At 41.4% G+C, this 22,077-nt stretch overlaps 1 protein-coding gene and 1 long non-coding RNA gene across 2 annotated transcripts in view; both read right to left on the minus strand.

Moving 5' to 3' along the window:
• Positions 1-22,077, minus strand: part of LOC311142441 — a 1,015,744-nt gene that overhangs the window by 335,931 nt on the left and 657,736 nt on the right. The window lies entirely within an intron of this gene.
• LOC311099415 (NACHT, LRR and PYD domains-containing protein 3-like) overlaps positions 1-22,077 on the minus strand; it is a 29,988-nt gene that overhangs the window by 4,043 nt on the left and 3,868 nt on the right. The window contains exons 2-10 of the mRNA XM_084140108.1: positions 20,594-20,698; positions 16,965-17,018; positions 13,823-13,907; positions 13,468-13,693; positions 11,259-13,050; positions 10,793-10,966; positions 3,299-3,472; positions 2,117-2,290; positions 38-191 (exon numbers count right to left, since the gene is read on the minus strand). Coding sequence (XP_083996234.1) covers positions 38-191; positions 2,117-2,290; positions 3,299-3,472; positions 10,793-10,966; positions 11,259-13,050; positions 13,468-13,693; positions 13,823-13,907; positions 16,965-17,002 — 2,817 coding nt within the window. The 5' untranslated portion in view covers positions 17,003-17,018; positions 20,594-20,698. The remainder of the gene's footprint in view (positions 1-37; positions 192-2,116; positions 2,291-3,298; positions 3,473-10,792; positions 10,967-11,258; positions 13,051-13,467; positions 13,694-13,822; positions 13,908-16,964; positions 17,019-20,593; positions 20,699-22,077) is intronic.

The following is a 22,077-nucleotide window of genomic DNA, read 5'->3' on the forward strand; positions in this document are numbered from 1 at the left end:
ATAAACCCTCTACATACTTGAGTTTCTCCAGTCTGCAGTGTGGATCCTCCAGTCCAGCAGAGAGCAGTCTGACTCCTGAGTCTCCTGGGTGATTGTAGCTCAGGTCCAGCTCTCTCAGGTGTGAGGGGTTTGACCTCAGAGCTGAGGCCAGAGAAGCATAGCCTTCCTCTGTGACTAGACAGCGTGACAGCCTGCAAAGAGTCAAATCATATTAAAACCACACTGCTATTCTTTGGTGGTGAAAATAGTGTCAGTATATTTTTTCAACATATTCAGATATATCAGTGTCCTGAAACCTGCCATATCTATTCATAAATTAATGTATCATTATTAGAAATGACAAATTATCAAAGTATTGCTTGTAGAGAGACAAATATAAAAGTACAAATACAGTGGTGTGAAAAAGTGTTTGCCCCCTTCCTGATTTGTTATTTGTTTGCATGTTTGTCACACTTAAATGTTTTAGATCATCAAACAAATTTAAATATTAGTCAAAGATAACAAGTAAACACAAAATGCAGTTTTGAAATGAATGTTGTTATTATTAAGGGAAAACAAAATCCAAACCTACATGGCCCTGTGTGAAAAAGTGTTTGCCACCCCTTTTATAACACAACTCAACTGTGGTTTATCACACCTGAGTTCAATTCCTCTAGCCACACCCAGGCCTGATTACTGCCACACCTGTTCTCAATCAAGGAATCACTTAAATAGGACCTGCCTGACAAAGTTAAGTAGACCAAAATATCCTCAAAAGCTAGACATCATGCCGAGATCCAAAGAAATTCAGGAACAAATGAGAAAGAAAGTAATTGAGATCCATCAGTCTGGAAAAGGTTATAAAGCCATTTCTAAAGCTTTGGGACTCCAGCGAACCACAGTGAGAGCCATTATCCACAAATGGCGAGAACATGGAACAGTGGTGAACCTTCCCAGGAGTGACCGGCCGACCAAAATGACCCCAAGAGCGTAGCGACGACTCATCCAAGAGGTCACAAAAGACCCCACAACAACATCCAAAGAGCTGCAGGCCTCACTTACTCAGTTAAAGTCAATGTTCATGACTCCACCATAAGAAAGAGACTGGGCAGAAATGGCCTGCATGGCAGAGTTCCAAGACGAAAACCACTGCTGAGCAAAAAAACCATTAAGGCTCGTCTCGTTTTTGCCAGAAAACATATTGATGATCCCCAGACCTTTGGGAAAATACTCTGTGGACTGACGAGACAAAAGTTGAACTTTTTGGAAGGTGTGTGTCCCATTACATCTGCCGTAAAAGTAACATCGCATTTCAGAAAAAGAACATCATACCAACAGTAAAATATGGTGGTGGTAGTGTGATGGTCTGGGCCTGTTTTGCTGCTTCAGGACCTGGAAGACTTGCTGTGATAAATGGAACCATGAATTCTGCTATCTACCAAAAAATCCTGAAGGAGAATGTCCGGCCATCTGTTCGAGACCTCAAGCTGAAGCGAACTTGGATTCTGCAGCAGGACAATGATCCAAAACACACCAGCAAGTTCACCTCTGAATGGCTGAAGAAAAACAAAATGAAGACTTTGGAGTGGCCTAGTCAAAGTCCTGACCTGAATCCTATTGAGATGCTGTGGCATGACCTTAAAAAGGCAGTTCATGCTCGAAAACCCTCCAATGTGGCTGAATTACAACAATTCTGCAACGATGAGTGGGCCAAAATTCCTCCACAGCGCTGTAAAAACTTCATTGGAATTCAAATGTTTGATTGCAGTTGTTGCTGCTAAGGGTGGCCCAACCAGTTATTAGGTTGTAGGGGGCAATCACTTTTTCACAAAGGGCCATGTGGGTTTGGATTTTGTTTTCCCTTAATAATAACAACCTTCATTTCAAAACTGCATTTTGTGTTTGCTTGTGTTATCTTTGACTAATATTTAAATTTGTTTGATGATCTGAAACATTTAAGTGTGACAAACATGCAAACAAATAAGAAATCAGAAAGGGGGCAAACACTTTTTCACACCACTGTAAAACTGTAAGCTTCACTGTCCAAACACATATGATGTGGACTATGTGTGCCTGGTAAACACATGTGGATCTGGTGAACAGTTATCACTTGTTGACCAACTACAGGAATACTGACCTCAGAGTCTCCAGTTTACAGTGGGGATTCTCCTGTCCAGCAGAGAGCAGCTTCACTCCTGAATCCTTCAGGTCATTGTTACTCAGGTCCAGCTCTCTCAGGTGTGAGGGGTTTGACATCAGAGCAAAGACCAGAGAAGCACAGCCTTCCTCTGTGACTCCACAGCCTGACAGCCTGCAAAGAGTCAAATCATATTAAAACCACACTGCTATTCTTTGGTGGTGAAAATAGTGGCAGTATATTTTTTCAACATATTCAGATATATCAGTGTCCTGAAACCTGCCATATCTATTCATAAATTAATGTATCATTATTAGAAATGACAAATTATCAAAGTATTGCTTGTAGATAGAAAAATTTATAGTACAACTATTTGAGTAGACTGACCAGAGCAGTTTAAAAAGCAGAATCAGTCAAAAGACAGACAGTGAGGTATCAGATTTAGATTGTATTGAGTATACAGTCTACACCATATCTATTTTGACAGTGAAGCTAACATTTTAAATGTGGCTCTGTACTCCAGCATTTTGGATTTGAGATCAAATGTTTCATATGAGGTGACAGTATATAATGTCACCTTTTATTTGAGGGTATTTTCATACATATCTGTTTCACCGTTTAGAAAAATAAAAGCACTTTACGTGTCTAGTCCCCCTATTTCAAGAAGTCATAAGTATTCTGACCAATTCACCTATAGTGTATTAAAGTAGTCAAAAGTTTAGCATTTGGTCCCAAACTTGTTGGTTGCTTTTGCAGTTTGTTTTGGTTGTGTTTTGGGTTATATTTGTCCGATAGTAACTGAATGGTGGATGATGACTGGAGTAATTTTCTGTCTAAGTGAGTAGATAACATGTTTCTAAACACTACTAAATTAATCCTGATGATGACATGATTAAGAAAAATCAGGAATAAATCATGAATAATAATGAATGAGAAAGTTACAGAGGCTACAACAAAACATACTAACCTCTCACCATTAACATCAAATAAAAGGTGACATTCTGTACTGTCGCCTAATATGAAACATTATATCTCAAATCCAAAATGCTGGAGCATAGCACCAAATGTAAAACTGTAAGCTTCACTGTCCAAACACATATGGTGTGGACTATGTGTGCCTGGTAAACACATGTGGATCTGGTGAACAGTTATCACTTGTTGACCAACTACAGGAATACTGACCTCAGAGTCTCCAGTTTACAGTGGGGATTCCCCAGTCCAGCAGAGAGCAGCTTCACTCCTGAATCCTTCAGGTCATTGTTACTCAGATCCAGCTCTCTCAGGTGTGAGGGGTTTAACATCAGAGCTGAGACCAGAGAAGCACAATCTCCCACTGTAATTCGACAGCCTGACAGCCTGGAAAGAGAAAAATCATATTAAAACCACACTGCTATTCTTTGGTGGTGAAAATAGTGGCAGTATATTTTTTCAACATATTCAGATATATCAGTGTCCTGAAACCTGCCATATCTATTCATAAATTAATGTATCATTATTAGAAATTACAAATTATCGAAGTATTGCTTGTAGATAGAAAAATATAAAAGAACAAATATTGAGTAGACTGACCAGAGCAGTTTAAAAAGCAGAATCAGTCAAAAGACAGACAGTGAGGTATCAGATTTAGATTGTATTGAGTATACAGTCCACACCATATCTATTTTGACAGTGAAGCTAACATTTTAAATGTGGCTCTATACTCCAGCATTTTGGATTTGAGATCAAATGTTTCAAATGAGGTGACAGTATATAATGTCACCTTTTATTTGAGGGTATTTTCATACATATCTGTTTCACCATTTAGAAAAATAAAAGCACTTTATGTATCTAGTCCCCCTATTTGAAGAAGTCATAAGTATTCTGACCAATTCACCTATAGTGTATTAAAGTAGTTCAAAGTTTAGTATTTTGTTCCAAACTCGTTGGTTGCATTTGCAGTTTGTTGGGGTTGTGTTTTGGGTTATGTTTTGCCCGATAGTAACTGAATGGTGGATGATGACTGGAGTAATTTTCTGTCTAAGTGAGTAGATAACATGTTTCTAAACACTACTAAATTAATCCTGATTTTTGTATTATTTTTTTATTTCACCTTTATTTAACCAGGTAAGCCAGTTGAGAACAAGTTCTCATTTACAACTGCGACCTGGCCAAGATAAAGCAAAGCAGTGCGATAAAAACAACACAGAGTTACATATGGGGTAAAAAAACATAAAGTCAAAAATACAACAGAAAATATATATACAGTGTGTGCAAATGTAGCAAGTTATGGAGGTAAGGCAATAAATAGGCTATAGTGCAAAATAATTACAATAGTATTAACACTGGAATGCTAGATGTGCAAGAGATTATGTGCAAATAGAGATACTGGGGTGCAAAAGAGCAAAATAAATAACAATATAGGGATGAGGTAGTTGGGTGGGCTAATTTCAGATGGGCTGTGTACAGGTGCAGTGATCGGTAAGGTGCTCTGACAACTGATGCTTAAAGTTAGTGAGGGAGATAAGTGTCTCCAGCTTCAGAGATTTTTGTAATTCGTTCCAGTCATTGGCAGCAGAGAACTGGAAGGAATGGCGGCCAAAGGAGGTGTTGGCTTTGGGAATGACCAGTGAGATATACCTGCTGGAGCGCAGACTATGGGTGGGTGCTGCTATGGTGACCAATGAGCTAAGATAAGGCGGGGATTTGCCTAGCAGTGATTTATAGATGGCCTGGAGCCAGTGGGTTTGACGACGAACATGTAGTGAGGACCAGCCAACAAGAGCGTACAGGTCACAGTGGTGGGTAGTGTAAGGGGCTTTGGAGACAAAACGGATGGCACTGTGATAGACTACATCCAGTTTGCTGAGTAGAATGTTGGAGGCTATTTTGTAAATGACATCGCCGATGTCAAGGATCGGTAGGATAGTCAGTTTTACGAGGGCATGTTTGGCAGCATGAGTGAAGGAGGCTTTGTTGCGAAATAGGAAGCCGATTCTAGATTTAACTTTGGATTGGAGATTCTTAATGTGAGTCTGGAAGGAGAGTTTACAGTCTAACCAGACACCTAGGTATTTGTAGTTGTCCACATACTCTAGGTAAGACCCGTCGAGAGTGGTGATTCTAGTCGGGTGGGCCGGTGCCAGCAGCGTTCGATTGAAAAGCATGCATTTAGTTTTACTAGTGTTTAAGAGCAGTTGGAGGCTACTGAAGGAGTGTTGTATGGCATTGAAGCTCGTTTGGAGGTTTGTTAACACAGTGTCCAATGAAGGGCCAGATGTATACAAAATGGTGTCGTCTGCGTAGAGGTGGATCTGAGAGTCACCAGCAGCAAGAGCGACGTCATTGATATACACAGAGAAAAGTGTCGGCCCAAGAATTGAACCCTGTGGCACCCCCATAGAGACTGCCATAGGTCCAGACAACAGGCCCTCCGATTTGACACACTGAACTCTATCTGAGAAGTAGTTGGTGAACCAGGCGAGGCAATCATTTGAGAAACCAAGGCTATTTAGTCTGCCAATAAGAATGCGGTGGTTGACAGAGTCGAAAGCCTTGGCCAGGTCGATGAAGACGGCTGCACAGTACTGTCTATTATCAATCGCGGTTATAATATCGTTTAGGACCTTGAGTGTGGCTGAAGTGCACCCATGACCAGCTCGGAAACCGGATTGCATAGCGGAGAAGGTACGGTGGTATTCGAAATGGTCGGTGATCTGTTTGTTAACTTGGCTTTCAAATACTTTCGAAAGGCAGGGCAGGATGGATATAGGTCTGTAGCAGTTTGGATCTAGAGTGTCACCCCCTTTGAAGAGGGGGATGACCGCGGCAGCTTTCCAATCTCTGGGGATCTCAGACGTTATGAAAGAGAGGTTGAACAGACTAGTAATAGGGGTTGCGACAATTTCGGCGGCTAGTTTTAGAAAGAAAGGGTCCAGATTGTCTAGCCCAGATGATTTGTAGGGGTCCAGATTTTGCAGCTCTTTCAGAACATCAGCTGTCTGAATTTGTGTGAAGGAGAAGCGGGGGGGGGCATGGGCAAGTTGCAGCGGAGGGTGCAGAGTTGGTGGCCGGGGTAGTGGTAGCCAGATGGAAAGCATGGCCAGCTGTAGCAAAATGCTTGTTGAAATTCTCGATTATTGTAAATTTATCGGTGGTGATAGTGTTTCCTAGCCTCAGTGCAGTGGGCAACTGGGAGGAAGTGCTCTTATTCTCCATGGACTTCACAGTGTCCCAAAACTTTTTGGAGTTAGTGCTACAGGATGCAAATTTCTGTTTGAAAAAGTTAGCCTTTGCTTTCCTGACTGCTTGTGTATATTGGTTCCTAACTTCCCTGAAAAGTTGCATATCGCGGGGGCTATTTGATGCTAATGCAGTAAGCCACAGGATGTTTTTGTGCTGGTCAAGGGCAGTCAAGTCTGAGAAGAACCAGGGGCTATATCGGTTCTTAGTTCTGTATTTTTTTAATGGGGCATGTTTATTTAAGATTGAGAGGAAATTACTTTTAAGGAACAACCAGGCATCCTCTACTGACGGAATGAGATCTATATCCATCCAGGATACCTGGGCCAGGTCAATTAGGAAGGCCTGCTCGCTAAAGTGTTTTAGGGAGCGTTTGACAGTGATGAGGGGTGGTCGTTTGACCGTGGACCCGTTACGGACGCAGGCAATAAGGCAGTGATCGCTGAGATCCTGGTTGAAGACAGCTGAGGTGTATTTAGAGGGTATGTTAGTCAGTATGATATCTATGAGGGTACCCATGTTTACGGATTTAGGGTTGTACCTGGTAGGTTCGTTGATAATTTGCGTGAGATTGAGGGCATCTAGTTTGGATTGTAGGATGGCCGGGGTATTAAGCATTTCCCAATTTAGGTCACCAAGCAGTACGAACTCTGAGGATAAATGGGGGGCAATCAATTCACATATGGTGTCCAGGGCACAGCTGGGGGCTGAGGGGGGTCTGTAGCAAGCGGCAACAGTGAGAGACTTATTTCTGGAAAGGTGGATTTTTAGAAGTAGAAGCTCAAACTGTTTGGGCACAGACCTGGATAGTATGATAGAGCTCTGCAGGCTATCTCTACAGTAGATTGCAACTCCACCCCCTTTGGCAGTTCTATCTAGACGGAAAATGTTATAGTTGGGGATGGAAATTTCAGAATTTTTGGTGGCCTTCCTGAGCCAGGATTTAGACACTGCTAGAACATCAGGGTTGGCGAAGTGTGCTAACGCAGTGAATAAGAAGTAGACTTCTGATATTTACGTGCAAGAAACCAAGACTTTTGCGATTACAGAAGTCAGCAAATGATAGCGCCTGGGGAGTAGGAGTGATACTGAGGGCTGCAGGGCCTGGGTTAGCCTCTACATCACCAGAGGAACAGAGGAGGACTAGAATAAGGATACGGCTAAAGGCTTTAAGAACTGGTCTTCTAGTGCGTTGGGTACATAGAATAAAGGGGGCAGATTTCCGGGTGTTGTAGAAAAGATTCAGGGCATTATGTACAGACAAGGATATGGAAGGATATGAGTAAAGTGGAGGTAAACCTAAGCGTTGGGTAACAATGAAAGAGATAGCATCACTGGAGGCACCAATTGAGTCGGTCTCCACGTGTATGGGGGGTGGGACAAAGGAGCTATCTAAGGCAGGTTTAGCTGGGCTGGGGGATCTACAGTGAAATAGTATGATGATGCCATGATTAAGAAAAATCAGGAATGAATCATGAATAATAATGAGTGAGAAAGTTACAGAGGCTACAACAAAACATGCTAACCTCTCACCATTACCAATAACAGAGGGGGTACGATACTTGTTCCTCTGTAACTTTCTCATTCATCATTATTCACAATTCATTCATGATTATTCATAATCATGGTAGCATCCACATGAATGTAGAAGTGTTCAGAAACATCTTCTATTCTTACTGACAATACAAGTGAAGTGACTCCAAAATGACAGGACATTATTCACCATTCAGTTTCTATTGGGAAAAACATCATCCAAAACACAACCAAGACAACCAAGACAAACTGCAAATGTATTCAACAAGTTTGTAGAATCACAAGCTTGATGTAATCACTGCAGGTAAGGAATATGGGACCAAATACTAAACTTATGACTACTTTAATACAATATAAGTGAATATGTCCAAATTATTACGACATATACAAATGGGAGAAATAGATACATAAATTGATTTCATTTTTAAACAGTAACACAGATATGTATGAAAATATCATCAAATAAAAGGTGACATTCTGTACTGTCGCCTCATATGAAACATTTTATCTCAAATCCAAAATGATGGAGTATAGCAGCAAATTTAATACTGTAAGCTTCACTGTCCAAACACATATGGTGTGGACTATGTGTGCCTGGTAAACACATGTGGATCTGGTGAACAGTTACCACTTGTTGACCAACTACAGGAATACTGACCTCAGAGTCTCCAGTTTACAGTGGGGATTCCCCAGTCCAGCAGAGAGCAGCTTCATTCCTGAATCCTTCAGATCATTGTTACTCAGATCCAGCTTTCTCAGGTGTGAGGGGTTTGACTTCAGAGCTGAGACCAGAGAAGCACAGCCTTCCTCTGTGACTAGACAGCCTGACAGCCTGCAAAGAGTCAAATCATATTAAAACCACACTGCTATTCTTTGGTGGTGAAAATAGTGGCAGTATATTTTTTCAACATATTCAGATATATCAGTGTCCTGAAACCTGCCATATCTATTCATAAATTAATGTATCATTATTAGAAATGACAAATTATCAAAGTATTGCTTGTAGATAGAAAAATGTATAGTACAAATATTTGAGTAGACTGACCAGAGCAGTTTAAAAAGCAGTATCAGTCAAAAGACAGACAGTGAGGTATCAGATTTAGATTGTGTTGAGTATACAGTCCACACCATATCTATTTTGACAGTGAAGATAACATTTTAAATGTGGCTTTTTACTTCAGCATTGTGGATTTGAGATCAAGCGTTTCATATGAGGTTACAGTATATAATGTCACCTTTTATTTGAGGGTATTTTCATACATATCTGTTTCACCGTTTAGAAATGAAAGCACTTTATGTATCTAGTCCACCTATTTGAAGAAGTCATAAGTATTCTGACAAATTCACTTATAGTGTATTAAAGTAGTCAAAAGTTGAGTATTTGGTTGTAAACTCGTTGGTTGCATTTTCAGTTTGTTTTGGTTGTGTTTTGGGTTATGTTTTGTCCAATAGTAACTGAATGGTGGATGATGACTGGAGTAATTTTCTGTCTAAGTGAGTAGATAACATGTTTCTAAACACTACTAAATTAATCCTGATGATGACATGAAGAACAATCATGAATGAATCATAAATAATAATGAGTGAGAAAGTTACAGAGGCTACAACAAAACATGCTAACCTCTCACCATTACCAATAACAGAGGGGGTATGATCCTTGTTCCTCTATAACTTTGTCATTTGTCATTATTCACGATTCATTCATGATTATTCATAATCATAGTAGCATCCACATGAATGTAGAAGTCTTCAGAAACGTCTTCTATTCTTACTGACAATACAAGTGAAGTGACTCCAAAATGACAGGACATTATTCACCATTCAGTTTCTATTGGGAAAAACATCATCCAAAACACAACCAAGACAAACTGCAAATGTATTCAATAAGTTTGTAGAATCACATGACTGGCAAGGATTACGGTACCAAATACTAAACTTTAGACTAAATTAATCCTAGTGTGTGTGTTTGTGTGTCCAGTGTGTGCCTGTGTCCAATGTGTGTGTGTACAGTGTGTGTGTGTGTGTGTGTGTGTGTGTCCAGGTTGTTTGTGTGTCCAGCGTGTGTGTGTGTGTGTCCAGTGTGTATGTGTTTGTCCAGTGTGTGTGTGTGTGTGTGTGTGTGCAGGTTGTGTGAGTGTCCAGTGTGTGTGTGTGTGTGTGTCCAGTGTGTGTCAAGTGTGTGTGTGTGTGTGTGTGTCCAGTGTGTGTGTGTCCAGTGTGTGTGTGTGTCCAGTGTGTGTGTGTGTGTGTGTCCAGTGTCTGTCCAGTGTGTGTGTGTGTGTGTGTGTGTGTCCAGTGTGTGTGTGTGTGTGTGTCCAGTGTCTGTCCAGTGTGTGTGTGTGTGTGTGTGTGTGTCCAGTGTGTGTGAACCAAAACAAACTGCAAATGCAATCACAAGCTTGATGTAATAGTAATAACATGCCATTTAGCAGACGCTTTTATCCAAAGCGACTTACAGTCATGCGTGCATACATTTTTGTGTATGGGGTCCCGGGGATCGAACCCACTACCTTGGCGTTACAAGCGCCGTGCTCTACCAGCTGAGCTACAGAGGACCACATGAATCACTGCAGGTAAGGAATATGGGACCAAATACTAAACGTATGACTACTTTAATACAATATAAGTGAATATGTCCAAATTATTACGACTTTTTCAAATGGGAGAACTAGACACATAAAGTGCTTTCATTTCTAAACAGTAACACAGATATGTATGAAAAACCTCAAATAAAAGGTGACATTATATACTGTCACCTCATATGAAACATTTTATCCCAAATCCAAAATGCTGGAGCATAGCGCCACATTTTAAACGGTAAACTTCACTGTCCAAACAAATATGGTGTGGACTATGTGTGCCTGGTAAACACATGTGGATCTGGTGAACAGTTATCACTTGTTGACCAACTACAGGAATACTGACCTCAGAGTCTCCAGTTTACAGTGGGGATTCCCCAGTCCAGCAGAGAGCAGCTTCACTCCTGAATCCTTCAGGTCATTGTTACTCAGATCCAGCTCTCTCAGGTGTGAGGGGTTTGACCTCAGAGCTGAGACCAGAGAAGCACAGCCTTCCTCTGTGACTCCACAGCCTGACAGCCTGCAAAGAGATCATCATGATTTCACAAACACACTGTTAATTTAACACCAGTAGTGTAGAAGGACAATGGCAGATACATTTGGTTTATTCTCTTAAACAACATATATATTCATCTTCCGTCTCCTAGAATTGTATGGTCATATTGTTATACTAATGTGAACATCAATGCATTGATTCAGTAAGTTTTTCAATGTAATATTATATATTATATACATATTATAATACATATATTTCTCTAAACTTAATATTTATTCCTGATGATTAGTACTTAAATGTCATTTTATGTACTCACAGAGCAGCTCTGGAGGCTTTGACCACTGGCAGCAGCCTCAGAAGACCTTCCTGTGATCTGGAGTATTTCTTCAGGTCAAACACATCCAGCTCCTTTTCTGAAGTCAGCAACACAAAGACCAGAGCTGACCACTGTGCACGTGACAATTTGGCTTCTGAGAGACTTCCTGATCTCAGGTAGCTTTGGATCTCCTCCACAAGAGAATGGTCATTCAGTTCATTCAGACAGTGGAACAGATTGATGCACCTCTCTGGAGAGGGATTCTCCCTGATCTTCTCCTTGATGTACTTGACTGTTTCTTCATGGCTCTGTGAGCTGCTTCTTGTCTTTGTCAGTAGGCCTTGTAAGTGCTTCTGATTGGACTCCAGTGAGAGGCCCAGAAGGAAGCGGAGGAAAAGGTCCAGGTTTCCTGTCTCACTTTGTAAGGCTTTATCCACAGCACTCTTGTAGACAGTAACTTTACGCTTGTGTCTGATCCTCACAGAAAGGTTCCTGGACGTTGATTGAGGTTCTGCCATTAGATTGTCATTGTTGTTGATGAATGAGAGGAACACATATACAGCAGCCAGAAACTCCTGAATGCTCAGATGCACGAAGCAGTACACCTTGTCCTGGTACAGCCCACATTCCTCTTTAAAGAGCTGTGTGCACAATCCTGAGTACACTGAGGCTTCATTGACATCAATGCCAGCCTCTTTCAGGTCTTCTTCATAGAAAATCAGATTGCCCTTCACAAGCTGTTGAAAAGCCAGTTTTCCCAGTGACAGAATGCTCTCTTTATTCCAGTGTGGACCTGTCTCTTCTTTCCCAAGATACTTTTCATTCTTCTGTTTGGTATGAAACTCCACAAGGTGTGAGTACATCTCAGTCAGAGTCTTGGGCATCTCTTCTCTCTTATGTTTCAACATGGGTTCAAGGACTGTTGCAGAAATCCAACAGAAGACTGGAATGTGGCACATGATGTGGAGGCTCCTTGATGTCTTTATGTGTGAGATGATTCTGCTGGCCAGGTCCTCATCACTGAATCTCTTCCTGAAGTACTCCTCCTTCTGTGGGTCATTGAACCCTCGTACCTCTGTCACCTGGTCAACACACACTGAAGGGATCTGATTGGCTGCTGCAGGTCGGGTAGTTATCCAGAGGAGAGCAGAGGGAAGCAGATTTCCCTTGATGAGGTTTGTCAGCAGAACATCCACTGAGGTTGACTTTGTGACGTCACAACAGATCTTGTTCTTCTGGAAGTCCAGGGGCAGTCGGCACTCATCCAGACCATCAAAGATGAACAGAACTTTGTACTTGTGGTAGTTGGAGATTCTTGAGTCTTTGGTTTCCATTGAGAAGTGATTGAGAAGTTCAATGAAATTGTGTTCATCCCCGTTCATCAAATTGAGCTCCCGAAAAGTGAATGAAAATACAAATTGGACATCCTGATTTGCTTTTCCTTCAGCCCAGTCCAGAATGAACTTCTGCACAGAGACTGTTTTTCCAATGCCAGCAACTCCCTTTGTCAGCACAGTTCTGATAAGTTTGTCTTGTCCAGTTAAGGGTTTGAAGATGTCGTTACATTTGATTGCAGTCTCTGGTCTTGCTTGTTTCCTGGTTGTTGTCTCAATCTGTCTCAGCTCATGTTCATTATTGACCTCTCCTGTTCCACCCTCTGTGATGTAGAGGTCTGTGTAGATCTTATTGAGAAGTGTTGGGTTTCCTTGTTTAGTGTTCCCCTCAAATACACATTGAAACTTCTTCTTTAGATTAGATTTGAGTTCACGTTGGCAAATCACAGCAAGCTCATCTGAATGAAGAAATAACACAGAGGATATTAATATTACGTCTGATTTAATGCCTACAGTATTCTAGGACTGTTATAAAATTTTAAATTATAATCATTTCTTCGCTTAACTGACTGTATAAATGTGTAAATGTTTTCATAATGCATTACAGACTGGTGTGACTGATTATAGTATTATTGGTATTATCTCTCTCTCTCTCTCTCTCTCTCTCTCTCTCTCGCTCTCTCTCTCTCTCTCTCTCTCTCTCTCTCTCTCTCTCTCTCAAAACAAAACATCCCTGCTCCTACTTGATGAGGTCACTAGGGGTTGTGTTAAGGCTGCTACAATATCATTGAGTTACACAGCTACTTTAGCTGTACTTTAGCTACAGCTTTTAAATGTTCTAAAACAGCATTCTACATGAGGCAGACAGCTCTTACTTTTCTCCAGTGTGTCAGCAAGCTCCTTCTGGTTCATTTTCCTCAGGACGTGCAGTGTGATCTTCAGAGCCCCCTCTCTGGCACTGCTCTCCTGCTTCTCATCTTCAGCATCCACCACTTCCTTATCCTGTTTCTGACTCTCAAAGCCTGGGAGTTCTGGACTAAGAATCCTCTTGAACATCTTCAGCTCGTTCTTCACAAATGTCATGATATTCTCTTCAAGCAACTGAAATAAATCAAGTAAATCAGTTAAGCAAGAGACTAAATGCTTTCTCATTAACACATTAATGAATGATTGAGAGATCAACTTTACTTGAGGTAAACAAAAACAAATGTACACAACAGGACCACATACACTGAATATGGAGGCCAGGTCTGTTTGATGACTCTGGGAAGACAGACCACTGAGAATCTCTGACTCTGATCTCTCCTGTTGGTTTCTGTGGACAAAACATGAGATTACATTTCCTCATCCAGGGAGTGCACACACACACACACACACACACACACACACACACACACACACACACACACACACACACACACACACACACACACACTCAAAGGGAATGTAGTGTTTGTTTAATATTGTTTCAGGACTATGAAAATGTCAGTTTCATTGTTTGTTATGCTATAAATTGTTATTTTATGGTTGTAAGTGGTAAAATGAACTAGAAAATGTCATATTTTGAAATTCTGAGTAATTACTACTTTAGTAAGGATATATACGTTATTCAGTACTACTGCAGTTACTAAATAATTCCAATAGATGGCAGCGTAAGACAATGAATGACATTTCAGAAGGTTAGTTTAGTTTTCTCCCTGAATACACCACCACTCCCCCTTACAGGAAAACTCCTGCACACGCTTTTTACTGTCCCTTTCCACACTGCTAACGCAAGAGGAACGACTGAAAAAGCATTTAACACATTACTGTGAAATAATATAACGATGATTCATGTTTATTATTACCTGTTTTTATGCTCATGTTTTGAATTTATACTTCATTACTATAACGATTATCAATAAGCCTGAACATTAATTTAGTCACCTCTGGTCGAGAAAAACATATTTTCCTAGTACATTCATTGTCAGATTCATCAACCAGCAGCGAGCACTCTGCCTTCTAGCACAAGCGAGGGGCATGTTGAGGTACATTTGCTAACCAGGAGGGTTGCACAATCTAATTTATTATAATTCATAATTTATTGGTGGGCTGGAAGACGCACTCTTGTCTTATCTATTCCGAGGTTGTTTAATCGCAATATTAGATATTTAAAAATGCATGTATACTAGGGTTGAGGTTGGAGCATCTGACTAGTGATTATTTACCAGGGGTTCAACACCTGCTATAGTCACTATTTAATTGCTCTTCCAAAAGCATCACAGGCCTAATACGAGATATATAGCTAGCTAAAGTAATGAGTGACCATTTTAGAAAATCATGGGACATATAGTATTTGGTTGCATGCTATTTCATGTCAATCATATTGCTGCTTGTAGCCTATAACTGATGCTTCGTGGTCTTATGCTGCCATCTATTGGAAATATTTAGCAATTAAAAGTTATTAATTCACATACAGACGTTGGTGAGGCAGCTGAGAAATAAAGTGTATTAGATCAACATGGTTAACCATGACCAGAAAATGTTTAATGTTTGATGGCTATCTGCCAGCCATCACTTCTTAAACTGTCTCACCTCACTATTGGTGACCACAACATGTACTCAGGTGAACAGTGTGCGCGCTCACCAAGTAGCCGTAACCTTGTTAATAATAAGTTACCTGAGGTAAACTTACAGGGTTAACGCTCACCAAGTAGCCGTAACCTTGTTAATAATCAGTTACCTGAGGTAAACTTACAGGGTTAACGCTCACCAAGTAGCCGTAACCTTGTTAATAATAAGTTACCTGAGGTAAACCTACAGGGTTAACGCAGGCAGGTCTCATTGATAACAATAGTGAAGCTGGCATTGTGACGCAGAACAATGGGCTGGGAATAGAACGTTCTGATGGCGAGTCGGTGTCACGGAGCTCAATAGAACTAATAGGAGCTGGTAGGGTGAAAAATACCCTAAAATAAAGCCTGTTTTTTCGCGATTACTTCATAACCAGGGACAGAAGGTAATATTATGAAACTGGGCTCCATGGCGGATGCAATGAACTAATTTTATCAGAAATAAATGTTGTAAAAAATGTCACTTGAGGCGCCCCAAAAATAATATTCAGAAGTTCAGTCCTTGGACACAGAGGGGTTAAACACTAAAGTTACCGTCCATCTAGTGAAGAGAGGAGAACCGGACAGAGGGATGGTAGGTAGCCAGCATCCGTCAACGAGAGAGGGAGAAGCCCTCCACGGTATTTAACAGGTGGAAGAAACAACCAGGGAGCTCCATCGGTCCACAAGAAATGCAGGCAGCCGGTGATGATGTAGTGGTAGCTAGGATAACTAGGATGCTGCTGGTAGAGTAGCTAGCTTAGCTAGCTGTACCGACTAGCTTGGCTAGCTAGCAGGTCGTTCATCTGTCCCTCGAGGATGATGACGAATCCGGTGAACCACACAATTAAACAAGAAGAGCGAGTGAAAAGGATCTGGCTACACTCATACTGTCACTGACCATTACGCAAAAAAGCAAATCGAACAATAAACTTCGGTGTCTCAATACTGTAACAAACTCCGTCGTTGTTTCCCAACATCACCTCAGACCACTCTGCGCGTAACTGGACAATATGCTTGGCGCCAAACCGTACGTGGACGCAGAAAGTTTCAGAACGCGGACATTAGCAGAGCAACACAATAAACTAAAAGCAGTCTTTAAAGTCGAGTACAGTAGTAATATTCTTTTTTATTATGTCAAACAAAAATTATTCGTTTTTTAAAACAAGACTTTGAGATCTGGGCACGTATCCAAAAAGCGTCTCAGATTAGAAAATGTGTCGTATAAGTGCTGAGAATAAAGCCGTTTTAGTCCTACTCTTATGGGTATAAATTAAAGCTATGCATGAAGCCTCTTTATTCATAAGCGTCCCACCTAGTTGGCAGATATTTAGGACACCTCCTGAGCTGTCCTAACCAGTTAAGAGGTACCAGCAGGTGTCTTGATAATAGAAACATGCAGCGAGTCAGTGGTTCCTGTGCAACATGTAATTGCTTTGGAACAGTGGCGACCTGTCATTCAGGGCAGAGCCCCACCTGTTTAGCAGATGCTCTTACCCAGAGCGATTTACAGTAAGTGCATTCATCTTAAGATAGCTAGGTGAGACAACCAGATAATACAGTCAAATATACAGGATACGAACATTCAATTTCAGCTAAACAATGGATATATAGCGTTTTGCAATAAAAATAATAATAATTATCTACATCTAAAATCTATTAATTAAACATCTGAGAACAGTAATATTGAAGGTACCCATAAGCAACCATTTCTGATTATTGTGGAAATAGCATTTAGGAAATAAACTCTTAATAATTCTTAAACAAAATTGTCATCTCACCTCTTAGCTTTGGTGTCATGTTCCCCAGAGAGACTCATTTTAGACCACTGACCCCTAAACAGAGATCCAACATGTTGGTTGTAGTTAACACAGTAATTCTTGAATGTGAATTGTTATCATTTATTAATTATCTCTTACAAAACATTTACTAACAGACATATTGAAACAGTCAGGCTATTTAATGCAATCAAATGAACATCTGGTTGTGACATCTCTTCTCCATGTTAACTGTCAATAATAATAATAAGTCACTGTTTGTTAAGGTAGTTATAGACAGTGCAGCAACACAAGGCCATGTCTCACACTTATTTGTATTCATTAAAAGTCAGCCAATTATTATCTTTAAATCTGTTCTTTTCTAAACGTATCTGAGAATGTAGACAGAAGGGCTAAAACGGGCTTGATTGATCTGGGGGGGATCAGTGATCTATACAGAAAGGTTTTTTGCAACAATTAAGAGATGTTTTATTATTTAAAGTAGGCTAGGTTATAATGTATAACAGTAATTTTTTGTGTAAAGCAGATCAAGGTCTATACCTCAGCCAGTGGTGACCCGTCATTCAGGGCAGGTGGCCTTTCCTGTTTTGCATGTTATTTTGGCATTAATACGTGTCACATATCAGTTTGCAAAAAAATTAAAACTAATATATATACACTGCTCAAAAAAATAAAGGGAACACTAAAATAAGACATGCTATATCTGAATGAATGAAATAATCTTATTAAATACTTTTTTATTTACATAGTTGAATGTGCTGACAACAAAATCACACAAAAATTATCAATGGAAATCAAATTAATCAACCCATGGAGGTCTGGATTTGGAGTCACCCTCAAAATTAAAGTGGAAAACCACACTACAGGCTGATCCAACTTTGATGTAATGTCCTTAAAACAAGTCTAAATGAGGATCAGTAGTGTGTGTGGCCTCCACATGCCTGTATGACCTCCCTACAACGCCTGGGCATGCTCCTGATGAGGTGGCGGATGGTCTCCTGAGGGATCTCCTCCCAGACCTGGACTAAAGCATGCGCCAACTCCTGGACAGTCTGTGGTGCAACGTGGCGTTGGTGGATGGAGCGAGACATGATGTCCCAGATGTGCTCAATTGGATTCAGGTCTGGGGAACGGGCGGGCCAGTCCATAGCATCAATGCCTTCCTCTTGCAGGAACTGCTGACACACTCCAGCCACATCAGGTCTAGCATTGTCTTGCATTAGGAGGAACCCAGGGCCAACCGCACCAGCATATGGTCTCACAAGGGGTCTAAGGATCTCATCTCGGTACCTAATGGCAGTCAGGCTACCTCTGGCGAGCACATGTAGGGCTGTGCGGCCCACCAAAGAAATGCCACCCCACACCATGACTGACCCACCGCCAAACCGGTCATGCTGGAGGATGTTGCAGGCAGCAGAACGTTCTCCACGGCGTCTCCAGACTCTGTCACGTCTGTCACATGTGCTCAGTGTGAACCTGCTTTCATCTGTGAAGAGCACAGGGCGCCAGTGGCGAATTTGCCAATCTTGGTGTTCTCTGGCAAATGCCAAACGTCCTGCATGGTGTTGGGCTGTAAGCACAACCCCCACCTGGGGACGTCGGGCCCTCATACCACCCTCATGGAGTCTGTTTCTGACCGTTTGAGCAGACACATGCACATTTGTGACCTGCTGGAGGTCATTTTGCAGCGCTCTGGCAATGCTCCTCCTGCTCCTCCTTGCACAAAGGCGGAGGTAGCAGTCCTGCTGCTGGGTTGTTGCCCTCCTACGGCCTCCTCCACGTCTCCTGATGTACTGGCCTGTCTCCTGGTAGCTCCTCCATGCTCTGGACACTACGCTGACAGACACAGCAAACCTTCTTGCCACAGCTCGCATTGATGTGCCATCCTGGATGAGCTGCACTACCTGAGCCACTTGTGTGGGTTGTAGACTCCGTCTCATGCTACCACTAGAGTGAAAGCACCGCCAGCATTCAAAAGTGACCAAAATATCAGCCAGGAAGCATAGGAACTGAGAAGTGGTTTGTGGTCGCCACCTGCAAAACCAGTCCTTTATTGGGGGTGTCTTGCTAATTGCCTATAATTTCCACCTGTTGTCTATTCCATTTGCACAACAGCATGTGCAATTTATTGTCAATCAGTGTTGCTTCGTAAGTGGACAGTTTGATTTCACAGAAGTGTGATTGACTTGGAGTTACATTGTGTTGTTTAAGTGTTCCCTTTATTTTTTGGAGCAGTGTATAATTGAGTTAATAAAGCCGCAAAAAAACATGGTCTATTTTTTGTTTTCTTGAGTAAGGCAGCTCCAAAATGCAGGTGTTTCAGCCTAGCTCAGTGCTTTCTGTGGTGGTGGGTCAAGCCAGAAGACAATACGGAGCGATGCGCCGTGATTGGCTCAGTGTTCTGTCACTCATCGGGACAATACGTCACTGCCAAGTCTAAGGGTAGAGCTAGAAAATTCAAGCCCCTTGAATACTGCCATAGAGTTACATTAGAAGTGCCCATCCAAGAAGGTCATTGGCCACAGATAAAATGACATCAAATCACATTATATCTACAGTAGCTTTGATTGGACTGATCATGTCAACATCATACTTTCAAAATCTTAGCCAGCAGTCATCATCACGAATCAAGTTGACAATCTACAGGCAAATCCTTTTTAATCCTTGTCATATGAAGAGAAATAATGAAGAGAAATGATAGGACAGCTGTTGGGACTCTGCTGTTGGGACTCTGCTGTTTGGACTCTGCTGTTGGGACTCTGCTGTTGGGACTCTGCGGTTGGGACTCTGCTGTTGGGACTCTGCTGTCGGGACTCTGCTGTTGGGACTCTGCTGATGGGACTCTGCTGTCGGGACTCTAATGTTGGGACTCTGCTGTTTGGACTCTGCTGTTGGGACTCTGCTGTTGGGACTCTGCTGTTGGGACTCTGCTGTTGGGACTCTGCTGTTGGGACTCTGCTGTTGGGACTCTGCTGTTGGGACTCTGCTGATGGGACTCTGCTTTATGTAGGCCCTAACAGTTTGTGGGCACCGTTTGTCACCGTTATAGTGCAATGAATGTATTGTTTAGTGTTGTGTTGTGGAGTGGCTTTGCTGCCATGCATCCCCCTTTATTTATGTTTTGCCCCACCAAGATTGACATGCTAAAATCACCACTGACCTCAGCTATAGCCTAGATGACCAGCCTAAACCTGTTCAGATCAGTTCCCATAACGTTATAACAGTAACAGTAGCAGGAGCCTAGTCCTGATACAGATGGAGGTCTATACCTCAGCTATAGCCTACATATCCTAGATGACCAGCCTAAACCTGTTCAGATCAGTTCCCATAACGTTATAGACCTAACAGTAGCAGGACAGAGCTTGTAGCCTAGGCATGGTATTTTACACACCATTTCCAACAGAGACCATCAGGTTTGTCAGCATGATATGTGATCATAGCTCAAAACTACTCTGACTATTGAATGTCTGATGTCGACCTAACCTTATAATAGTTTGTAGTTTAGCCTAGACCTACGAGAGTCTGCCCGTCTTTCCTACATATCAACACATTTATCCGACTTCTAATGTTACAGAGAAATACGTGCCACAGTTTCAACAGCCATTGTGTAACTGCGTAGGCTACACACTTACTTTCACGTTCATATGAGGAAATCACATAACTTCTTACAGTCGCTGGTGCAGCCGCCTGTTCTCTTGCAGATGAAGTAGCTTTTATAGGCCACTCATTCAACCAGCCTAAACAACAGTAAATAAAAGATGTCAAATGGTCAAAAGTCAATCCTGATATAGCCATGTACATCAAAGAGAGGTGTATTGCTACAGATGTAGGATCTTAATTTTAGCCAGTTTGCTACAGCAGGAAAATAATCCTGCAGCAACAGGACATTTGAATTATTATGTGGATTATAATTAATGAAAAAATATATATATAGAAAAGTGGAATTGATCATCTTCAGAAACCTTTTTTAAAGCTTAAATACACTCAAATACACTACAAGTTTCAGTTCTCCTGCAACTGGGTGATCAAATTAAGATCCTACATCTGTAGAGAGATTATGTCTTTATCTAAATAAGGTAGTTTGAGTTATTAGCAATAACGTTGCAACTGTCAGCTGCTGTAAACCTATGTGATGTTATAGACCCCCATCTGAACAGTTTATTTCCCATTGCTGTAGCCCTCACCAACTGGCCATCTGGCCCATAGAGACTAAAGGACTATACACTCTATGCTGCACACCACATCAAGCCATCTCTGAACTGTACACTACCATCTGGCCCATAGAGACTAAAGGACTATACACTATATGCTGCACACCACATCAAGCCATCTCTGAACTGTACACTAAATAACTGAACTATACTGCATTAGCACTCTGTTCATCTCTCTTAGATATATTTATACTGGTACTGTACATGTGGACATCCACTGTATACCAACTGTAATCCCACTTTACTGTATATCAACTGTATTCCCACTGTACTGTATATCTGTATATCAACTGTATTCCCACTGTACTGTATATCTGTATACCAACTGTATTCCCACTGTACTGTATATCTGTATATCAACTGTATTCCCACTGTACTGTATATCTGTATATCAACTGTATTCCCACTGTACTGTATATCTGTATATCAACTGTATACCCACTGTACTGTATATCTGTATATCAACTGTATACCCACTGTACTGTATATCTGTATATCAACTGTATTCCCACTGTACTGTATATCTGTATATCAACTGTATTCCCACTGTACTGTATATCTGTATATCAACTGTATTCCCACTGTACTGTATATCTGTATACCAACTGTATTCCCACTGTACTGTATATCTGTATATCCACTGTACTACCAGTCTGATGACCTCACAGCCGCCATTCCACTTCTGACACCAATGTAATTCTCTGGCAACAGCTCTGGTGGACATTCCTGCAGTCAGCATGCCAATGGCACGCTCCCTCAAAACCTGAGACATCTGTGGCATTGTGTTTTGTGACAAAACTGCACATTTTCGAGTGGCCTTTTATTGTCCCCAGCACAAGGTGTACCTGTGTAATTATCATGCTGTTTAATCAGCTTCTTGATATTCCACCCCTGTCTGGTGGATG

Source organism: Coregonus lavaretus (genome assembly GCF_964263955.1).
Source record: "Coregonus lavaretus genome assembly, chromosome: 2".
Classification (NCBI taxonomy): domain Eukaryota; kingdom Metazoa; phylum Chordata; class Actinopteri; order Salmoniformes; family Salmonidae; genus Coregonus; species Coregonus lavaretus.